This window comes from Passer montanus, unplaced genomic scaffold (assembly GCF_014805655.1).
Source record: "Passer montanus isolate IOZ18808 unplaced genomic scaffold, ASM1480565v1 scaffold180, whole genome shotgun sequence".
Classification (NCBI taxonomy): domain Eukaryota; kingdom Metazoa; phylum Chordata; class Aves; order Passeriformes; family Passeridae; genus Passer; species Passer montanus.
In genome coordinates this window covers 180,860-190,853 of record NW_024365382.1, presented here as the reverse complement: position 1 = coordinate 190,853, position 9,994 = coordinate 180,860, and the positions used below count along the sequence as shown (strand labels likewise).

At 42.3% G+C, this 9,994-nt stretch overlaps 2 protein-coding genes across 9 annotated transcripts in view; one reads left to right on the top strand and one right to left on the bottom strand.

Annotated features, from left to right (window-relative positions):
- The first annotated feature begins 48 nt into the window (after positions 1 to 48).
- On the top strand, positions 49 to 4,717 carry ATP5PF (ATP synthase peripheral stalk subunit F6). Of its 8 annotated transcripts, none has more exons than XM_039705642.1 (4): positions 49 to 191; positions 812 to 994; positions 2,830 to 2,954; positions 4,594 to 4,717. In XM_039705642.1, exons 2-4 carry the CDS (start codon positions 825 to 827, stop codon positions 4,620 to 4,622), a joined length of 324 nt encoding a protein of 107 aa, XP_039561576.1. In that variant the 5' UTR covers positions 49 to 191; positions 812 to 824; the 3' UTR covers positions 4,623 to 4,717. The 8 variants fall into 8 exon arrangements, with proteins under 8 accessions (XP_039561576.1, XP_039561572.1, XP_039561574.1 ...); XM_039705638.1 differs by having other exon boundaries at positions 59 to 191; positions 815 to 994; XM_039705640.1 differs by lacking the exon at positions 49 to 191 and adding an exon at positions 207 to 401.
- Positions 4,718 to 5,582: 865 nt separating this feature from the next.
- Positions 5,583 to 9,994, bottom strand: part of JAM2 (junctional adhesion molecule 2) — a 41,730-nt gene continuing 37,318 nt past the window's right edge. Inside the window, exon 10 of the mRNA XM_039705633.1 lies at positions 5,583 to 9,362. Within this exon, the coding sequence (XP_039561567.1) occupies positions 9,330 to 9,362 (33 nt within the window). The 3' untranslated portion in view covers positions 5,583 to 9,329. The remainder of the gene's footprint in view (positions 9,363 to 9,994) is intronic.

Here is a 9,994-nt window from a genome sequence, read left to right as displayed (position 1 = left end):
GGGTCAGGACCGGCTGCGGGAGCGGGTCCGGGAGCGGGCTGCGCCGGAGTCGGGGCGGCGCGCAGGCCCAGCGCGGGGAAGCGCGCGACGCCGCCGCGCCCCCGCAGGAACTACAACTCCCGGCGGCCCCCGCGGCCCCGGAAGGCCCTGAGGCTCCTTCCCTCGCTCGGGAGCGGCTCGGTGCGGCCACGGTGCGTGCTGGGCGCTTCCCGGAGCTCTTCCCGGGGCTCTTCCCGCGCTGCCGCCGGGCCCGGCGGGCGCTGAGCGGGGCCGGGCTGTGTGTGCGGGAGCCCCGGCGGGGCGGGGGGCGGTGGTTCCCGGCCGTTCCCAGTGTTTCCCGGCGGTTCCCGGCGCGCACCGCGAGGGCGGCGGGGCCGGGCGGAGGCAGTGGCTCGGCCAAGGTGACTCTGGGGTGGAAGCTGTCACCTTTTCTCCTGCTCAGACAGCGCGGGGAGCGGAACTCACGGTTTGTCTGGGTTCAGTCGCGGTTCCGCAGCGAGCGGGCTGCGGAGCTGCTGCCGCGGGATCACGGTGCCCTCGGGCTCGGTGAATTTGCTGGAATTTCCCCTCCCCGCCATGCTGTTTTAAATAACCTTTGACTACCTCTCTGCTTTAAAGTTCAGCTCCAAAGCACATTTTTCTTTCTTCTTACGCATTTATCTTAAATATCATAATATCTTAAAAGAAATCTCTTTGAAATACTTTTCTGGTTTCAGCTCCAAGCCATTTTTTTCCTGCTTTTTAAATGCATTTATTATATCGCTGTGATTAATCCTTTATTCCTTCTTTCGTGTTTTGTTAATGGTTAAAGTAGCGGTGCCATCATGATCCTGCGACAGATCTTGCGGCTTTCCTCCCTCTTCCACTCCGCTGTGTCCATTCAGCTGCGCAGGAACATTGGGCTCTCTGCCATTGTCTTCAACAAGGCAAAAGAACTCGACCCCGTCCAGAAGCTCTTCTTGGACAAGATCAGAGAGTACAACACCAAGAGCAAGTAAGTAAAGGAGATTGTCTTAAGGAGGGGGCTAATGGCAAAAGGGGAAAATCTGTTGATTTTGGCATAAAAACCATCAGACCTGAAGTATTTGACTTTTCACAGCTTGATACTTCTGTAGGATGGTCTGTGAATATTTGTGGTGTGTTTTCCTGCAACACTTATGGTTTCACTAGTGGGAAAGGTTGTTCTTGCATAGCTAATATAAAATACCATTTTTTTTCCCTTAAAAAAGAAAAAATCCGATGCCATTTTTCTTGGGCAGTTAAGCCAGACAGTTAAGGTCTGCATGAATGCACTGCTATGTTAATTTTTACCCGTCTACACACTCTGTAAATAGGGGGAAGAAAGCTAAACAAACCCTTTTTTTTTTTTTTTTTTTCTTTTTTTTTTTTGGCTGGGAAAGACAGTTTTTCTGTAGTCTTGTTTCCAGAAGCTGAATGGAAATAGCCTCCAAAACCAATTGAGAATTAATGGAATTGTCAGGATTGTCCATTTAACATCTTAAGTTAATAAGCAGTTCCATCAAATGGAATCTTAAATTCTTGCCATGTTTGAATGAACTGCTGACCAGGAAATGAAAACCACAGTAATCCTGTGTAATTTATTCTTGGGAAGTATTCCTGGGAAGGAATTAAGATGCTTTTTAGCTCTACTGGTAGAAGATGTGTCTGTCCCTACCTACAAACCCATCCGTGTAGGGAGGCAGATATTTGGTGGTTTTACCAGTTCTAAGCATGGATCCTGTGCTGGTACAACTGAGTGCTGGCAATCTAAAGAATTTAGTTATTTTAGTTTATCTGATGCTTGAATCCCAAGAAGCTCTTTTTTTTTTTTTTTTTTTTTTTTTTTTTTTTGGCTGGGAAAGACAGTTTTTCTGTAGTCTTGTTTCCAGAAGCTGAATGGAAATAGCCTCCAAAACCAATTGAGAATTAATGGAATTATCAGGATAGTCCATTTAACATCTTAAGTTAATAAGCAGTTCCTTCAGATGGAATTTAGATTATTGTAATGTTTGAATGAACTGCTGACCAGGAAACAAAAACCACAGTAATCCTGTGTAATTTATTCTTGGGAAGTATTCCTGGGAAGGAATTAAGATGCTTTTTAGCTCTACTGGTAGAAGATGTGTCTGTCCCTACTTACAAACCCATCTGTGTAGGGAGGCAGATATTTGGCGGTTTTACCAGTTCTAAGCATGGATCCTGTGCTGGTACAACTGAGTGCTGGCAATCTAAAGAATTTAGTTATTTTAATTTATCTGATGCTTGAATCCCAAGAAGCTCCTGTTGTGGAGGGGATTTTTGCTTCTTTAGCATTCAAAATGCATTCTCTTGGCGAGAAAGGTTAAGCTTTACTAACTGAGAGACAGAAGAGGTGCAAATCCAGTTTTGTTAGGAATTCACACCTGGAACAAACCAAACTAAAATCCTGAGTGCCTCCATACTCATCAGTGGTTTTGCCTCATAAAACCACCTTTTGTCTCAAAAGGCTTGGATTTTGATCCCTGCTAGTTGTATTTTCATCACTGACAGCAGAAAACCTTTACCCTGAGAATCTTGTTTGTGTGTAAGGTAAGGAGGCCCTGTCTTGAGTTTTGGAAATATTTTAAATTATTTCCTTTGGAGCAGAAAACCTTTACCCTGAGAATCTTGTTTGTGTGTAAGGTAAGGAGGCCCTAAGGTGTCATATCTTGAGTTTTGGAAATACTTTAAATTATTTCCTTTGCCTGGCTGTTAGAAAGGTTTTAATTTATAAATGGGCTTGAAAATGTAGACTTTTCCATGTGAAATATTAGAACTGAGTTGTTAACCACAACTTTTAATGTTTATTAGGCAAGCTGGAGGGCCTGTTGATGCAGGACCCGAGTTTCAAAAAGATATGACTGAATCCCTTGCAAGACTCCAGCGGGCGTATGGTGAGGGAGATCTCACCAAGTTTCCAGAATTTAAATTTGAGGGTGAGTTAACAATCTTACTGAATTCTAATTGCAAGTAGAGACACGTTCACTCACAGGTTTCTTAAATTCCCCTTTAGTTCATATTTGTACCATTAATTTTCTGTAAAATGCCTTCTGGAAATCTTATGCTTTTGCACAGTTCACATCTGTTTCCATGTGACTCCTGTTTTGATTATTTGCCTTTTCTAGCAGAGGTGTGGTCTTCATTATACTAATGATTAACAAAACTTGCAGTCAGATCAGGCTATCTTAATTGTCCTTCAGACACCCTAAAGAAACAGCTCAAATAGAAATAGCCTAAGTTCTGTATTTTTCTCCTCTTGCCAAAAAGATCAGCAGACTATAATGTGAATATCAGTTTGTCTTAGCATCATCCAAACCGACTTTTTTTGATTTTGTAAGCTCCTCTGGAAAGCCACTGATTTCAGAAAATTAACATAGGACGTAACTTCCTTACTAATATTTTGTGGCTAAATTATATTTATCTTTTTTCTTCAGCTGTTTGGATATGACTTCTGTTGAACTGCTCTAAGTTTGTTTTAGCGTGGAAGGGAAAGGGCAGACAGCATGAGCCTTGATGGGTATCTGGCAGCCAGCTAAGGCCAAGCAACCATAGTCAGCAGATTGTAGTTCTGATCAGACTGTCTGGGAATTCTAATTTAGACTTGGAACACACCTGAATATGTTTTGGGTTTTGGTGATATTTCAGTCAGGTAAAGTTGGTGTCAGGTTCAGATAAAACAGAGTACCTGTAAAGTAGGATCTATGGCTTTTCTGTTTTATTTTTCCACAATTTTAGGGATATAGTTTCTCTACATCAGTTTTATTTCAGTTTTATTCAGTTTTATTTCTGTGTCATATGTGAAACTATGCATATTAAAATTTTACTTGCTTTTGTAAGGAAAATGAATTTGTGTGACCATAGGAACAGAGACAAACACAGACACAACATGACTGTTCTTTTGCCACTGTTGCCTATCCTCAATTATCTAATCTCAATTAGGTTTCAGATTGTAATTGTATGAGTAGGAACATCAATTTTTTACCTTAGGAATGCTTACTATAAGCTGACCCTTGCCTCTAAGACTTCGTATTAACGACAGCAGGCATTGGCAGCCCAAGTGCCCAAAGCCCTGACCTTTGTGAGCCTGTACCTTTGACATCAGGAACTCCTGGGTCAGTGTTTGCCTGTGGAGAGTATCTTGCTGAGTTGAGTTGAAGTTGTGTGCTCCTCTCTGTTAGTGTACTCTGATGATAACTAATGAAAGGGAGAGAAGAGAGGTTACTTGTTCTTAGAGCTATGTTGGAAATACTCGTCCAGTAACGTTCTGGTTGACTTCTTCAGTTTCTCTGCTGTCTTCTCCCCTATCCCAGGTGTCATTAAAAGCTGTTTAGGCAGAATATTACTGAGGCTTAGCCTTTATACACAACTCCCACAAGGTGAAAAAGACCTGTCTCCAGCCTTGTTCTGTTTACTGCTGCCCTCATTCAATCAGTCAGTGGGGGTGTAGACTGCAATGTCTGCTGTAGCTTGCCAATGTAATGGTTAGTTTTCTTTGAATTACAAATTAATTGTGGTGTTTGAAGATGGAATAAAAAGAGACTAATAAGAATTTTCTCTCTCCCATTCCTCCTGTAGAGCCCAAGTTTGAGGAGGCTCCAAAGTGATCTCGGCAACTTGTGCACCAAACAGCAATGTACAGCCATGGAGTTGCTGAACATGGCACCAGTTGTAATTTAATAAATGTAATGCTTCAGTTTGATTTCAGTGGTGTGAAGAAGCTCTTAACTGCATGGTGGGTGTAGCTGGCTGTCATCATCAACTCTTACATGACAGAGGCAACTGAGTAGTGCTGCTCAGTGTTAACTGCAAAATACCTTTGTGTGCTGTGTTTTGATGCTTAGGTATTGTAACACTTGTAATGGTATACCAGGAAGGAACTATTTGTTCTGTTGAGTTTATCCAAAAAGCTTCTGCAGAAAAAAAATCTCCATGAACCTTAAGTTCCTTGCAAAGCCCTACACTAGTGATGGAGGTGCACAGTCAAAAGCATAGGCACAAATGCCCTAATTCTACACTGCATCAATGAACACAAAGGTGATGAAGTTAATCTTCCAGAAGAAAATGAAATCTGCTAAAGAGATTGTAAGATGTGAATTTCTGTGAATGAACTATTGACACAAACACTTCAGCTTCTGAGGAGCTATTTATTTATAATTATTATATCTGAGAAACTACATAAACACTTTGACAGAGTTTTCATACTACAGTTTGAATTGTATTGACATGATTTTTCTTCAGAATGAAACTACATACGCAGTCTACAGAGAAACTTCCACATTGAACACTGAAACACTGCTTGAGCTTTTATTACAGGAAGATTTATTTTGTCAGCATAGCGAGGTTACGTCTACACACTTTGAAATTGTATCAGATTTGCCAAAATAGTCTCTAAGTCCTAGTAAATCAGAATTGCAGGAGAAATTGAGCCCTGACAATGGCTGACACACAAGTAGTGAGGTCATCTATGAAAGTTATTTGAATAGATTGTTCCAAGCTGCAAGAGTGAATCTTGTATTGCTGCATGTACATATGAACAAAATGAGAAGCTTTCACACAGAACTAAATAGAATATACAAGTTAATTTGTCTTTAAGTTTATTTGGGGGTTGTTTTTTTTTGAAATGCCATCACAGCTAGGTTGACTATTGGCAGTTTCTATTGTCAGCATGTAAGACATGGAAACAATATTTACAGAGCAGAGGTCAAAAGATCCCTTGATGTCGTGGTTTAACCCCACCTAAGCATCCCATAGCTTCTGGCTCACTCCCCATCCCCTCCCCCTACTGTAGGGAAGGGAATTGGAAACAAAATTACTGGGTTGAGATAAAGCACTTAAATAATTGAACCAAAGTAAAAATACGAGAAAAAGAGAGAGAAAGAAAACCTGAGAAGCACAAGTGATGCAGAGCACAAGTGCTCATCACCACTTGCTGACTGATGCCCAGCCTGTTCCCCAGCAGCAAAGGCCCCTCCCAGCCAACTTCCCCCCAGTTTAAATACTGGGCATCATGTTTTATCCCTTTGCCCAGTTCAGGTCAGGGTCCTGGCCCTGTTCCCTCATGGCTTGAGCATCTTCTCACTGGCAGAGCATCAGACACTGAAAAGTCTTGGATTTGGGATAAGTACTGCTGAGCAACAACTGAAACATTACTGTGTTGTTGACATTACTGTAACAGTAATTAAAAAAATCCAGCTCTGTACCAGCTACTAGGAAGAAAATTAACTCCCAGATGAAACCAGAAAAGTATCAGCTGCTTACTCCATACCATTTCTGTCACGCAGGATCCCACACTTCCCAATATACCAGCACCTTCCCATCTTTTTATAGATGCACACACAGATACCATTTCCTTAATCTACAGACAATCCCCGTAGAAATCTTTTGGATTCATTCAGTCCATGACTTTTGGCTTATGACAGTCGCAGGAAAGAGGGTGTCTGGTGTTGGATTGTTGCACGTTGAAGCCAGTTCTGATTGCATCACTGCTCTGCTTGTCCAGAACAGCAAAGTTCATTCTTAATATGGCAGTTAAGGGCAGCTGGGTTCAGACCCCCAAAGCTGGAGGGGTGGAAACAGGCACCATGAGGTGCCCAGTGCAATCGTGGGCATGCAGCTGTTTTAGAAGTACTAATACACACCATTACACAGCAATTAACATCACACAATGCACTGGCTATTCAATGAAATCCACTCAAGGCACAAACCAGACTTGCCCATCCTCCTGTCTTAACAAGCGTGCCCAAGTCCTTCAGCAAAAACTATCCCACAGAAAAGTTTGTCCAAGGTAGGAACAACTCAGACTGTCTTCTGCAGGACAGTTTTCACATGCACTACAGGAACTTTATTCTCTTCTACAGTAAAAGTTTTGATTGGGCAGAGGCAGCTCACTTGGGATAAGTACTGACTTGGGATAGTGCTGACTCACCAAGGTGGCCTTTGCTGATGTGCATCCCAATGTTTGAAGGTTCCCCCTGGCCATTGCTCTCAGTGTAGTCTCACAGTCCATTGGATCCATGTGGTTTTCTCAGCTGGTGCATGATACAATATACCCACTAAATGCCACGTTCTTGGCCCAAGTGTCTGTGAGTGTTTTCCAAGTATTTCTAGTTTATTCTGTCAAAAGCTTGGTGTTGCTCAGGGCCCCATGTGAAATCATTCTTCTGAATCTGGGAAACCATCCACTGGAGATGGGAGTAGCAGCTTTCCTGGAAGAACCCCCATTTGGGATTGTTTACCTTACAATTCATGTCTCTAGGGTCAAGGTAGGTCTCCCATCCCAATTCTTCATGCCTTCTCTGTGGTCTCTCAGCTAAACTCACAGAGTATCCCATGGTGTGTACCTTCCATATCCTCCCTCTTGAGCCAACACTTACTGTCATTAGCATGGGTCTGTAGAGATGAGGAATAGAACATAACCTCTTGAATTGCTGAAACTCCTGGGACAGTTTATCTGATAGAGAGAGGAAGAGAGGTTTTCTTCAAATTCCCAGAGATGGCAAGCCACTGTGTCCACAGATGGTGGTGTGATGTCTTCTCAGATTAATGTTGCCAGTGGGTTGGTGTGTACTCTTGGTAGACTCTACAAACTTCTACTACATGAGTCATGTGCAGAGGAATTGGTCTGGATCTGTGGGGAACCTTGTATTGTCCAGGTCAAAATAAATCTCTAGCATGGCCAATTCCCTCAAGTATTGGATGTCTTTCCACTTGCATGGTGACATGTAGTATCATTCTTGTAAGGATATCTTTCCTTCAGGCTTGACAGGACTCACTTCCAGAAGCTGGGGACTTGTGTCTCGCTTGCAATCACCTTGTCAATGCTTGTTTTCTTACAAAGTGATTCCTACCCTTTAATTCAAATCTGTTAGTCCCATTATCCCAGCATTGGAACAGCTAGGTGGTAGTATGCTCATCAGGACAACAGCTGAAATATTTGTGTATATCCTTCAGCTTACTCAGGAATAAGGATTGAGTGGTTGCCTCTGGTTGGCCTGTTACTGAAGTTTGTGTAGGTACAGTACATGTTGGTGGGGTTTTGGTTTCCACAGATCTTTTCTTAACCCTAAAGAAGGCCTGAACCATATGCAACAACATACTGATTGTTACCAAAAGGACCACGTTGGTTTCAAGGGTAGTCACAGGATATGCAAAGTCTTTAAAATTCTCAAATGCTATTGTAATCATCCTGGAGGGGAAGGAAGGTGTTTTTGGCGTGGGCTGGCTCTCTGAGGGTAAAAGGCAGTAGATGTAACTGTGGATAGTTTCCACCAGATGGCTCCCAAAGGACAGTGGGGACACACACCAGGCAGGCTCATGACCAGCCAATCTATCATTTCACAAGCCAGTACAACACAGAACAACACAGTGATAACCTTAGCCCAGGCCTAGAGCAAATTAATCAATATGGTGGCCAGCAAACTATTAAACCAATACAATGAAGGCTTGTAACAAACTTGTTCTAACATGCTCTAGTCAGATCTGCTTTTATCTCAACCTTTCAAGTCACACGTTGGGTGCCAAAAAGAACTGCCAGCAGCTCAGCCCCATGTGGCTGCTTGCTCACTGTCCCCACCCCAGCCCAGTGGGTGAACTAGGGAAAAAATTGGTAAAACTGGTGGGTTGAGAGAACAAAGTTTAATAATTGAAACAAAGTAAAATAAAATACTAATAATACTAATGACAATAATAACAACAGTAATATGAATTGTAGTGAAAAGGAGAGAGAGGAGTAAAGCCCAAGAAAGGCAAGTGATGCACAACAGTTTCTCACCACTCTCTGCCTGATGACCAGCCTGTCTCCAGCAGCAGTTGGCTCCTCCTGGCCAACTTCCCCAGTTTAAATACTGGTGTGATGTTCTGGCATGGAGGCAGTCACCAAGCACCAAGCCTGTTTGAGTTCCAGAAGTGTTTGGACAATGTGACAGGCACATGACGTGATTCTTGGGGTGTCCTGTGCAGGGCCAGGAGTTGGACTTCATGATCCTGATGGGTCCTTCCAACTCAGCTTATTTTGATGATTCTGTGATTCTATGCATATCCCTTTGGACAACTCAGATCAGCTGTCCCAGCTGTGCTCTGTCCCTGCTTCTTTTGCACCTCCTCACTGGAAGACCATGGGAATCTGAGGACTCCTTGACTTGGAGTAAGCACTACTCAGCAGCAACTAAAACATCAGTGTGTTATCAACTTTATTCTCATATTAAATCCAAAACACAGCTACTATGAAGAAAATTATCCCAGCTGAAACCAGGACATTGATACTTTTGTATAACAAGTAGTAATTTGATGTCCCTCACAGAGGCTGAAATCTTCTAAATGACAAAGGACTTGGTATGCTTGAAATCCTAAATGGAGGAAACAAGGTTACAATAAATAATAGTTCAAAGATTTTAAGCAGGTTAATATTTAGTGTACATTTCAGAAGAAACTAAGGCACTGAGCTTGACAAGAAATGTGTCTGATGTACTGTTAGTAAATGTTCTTTTCTGAGACAGGAGGTCTACAAAATGCACTCTACACAGAAGTAGCAACCTGTATTCATATTTATTCATAAATACAGGTATCAAACAGCTCTGTTCAGAGCATCTGATTTTTAAGTGTATTAACAATGATAAACAGATACCATAGCTTTTCAAAGCTTTATCTTTCTCACTTAGAGCAAACAGATAGCTGGTTTCAGGAAATTTCTTATATACATACTAGGTCAAGGATTAAGCTTATGCAATTTAGTATGTTTTGTTTTGATTAAGAAAATGGGTGGTGTTCAGGGATCCTTTAAAGTTACATCAGTATTACTCATGCTACTTTAACTCCTCTTGTCCTTAAACTGTAGATAGTGATATTAAGTCACTCCTAGTTGAAGTTTTATTCCTTTTGCACCAATGTGAAAAGCTGAAATGATGTGTTGCACTTAAGACCATGCAATAGGAAGCTGTAAATGCAGACAGATAAAGTGTCGCCAGGTACGGGCACAGCA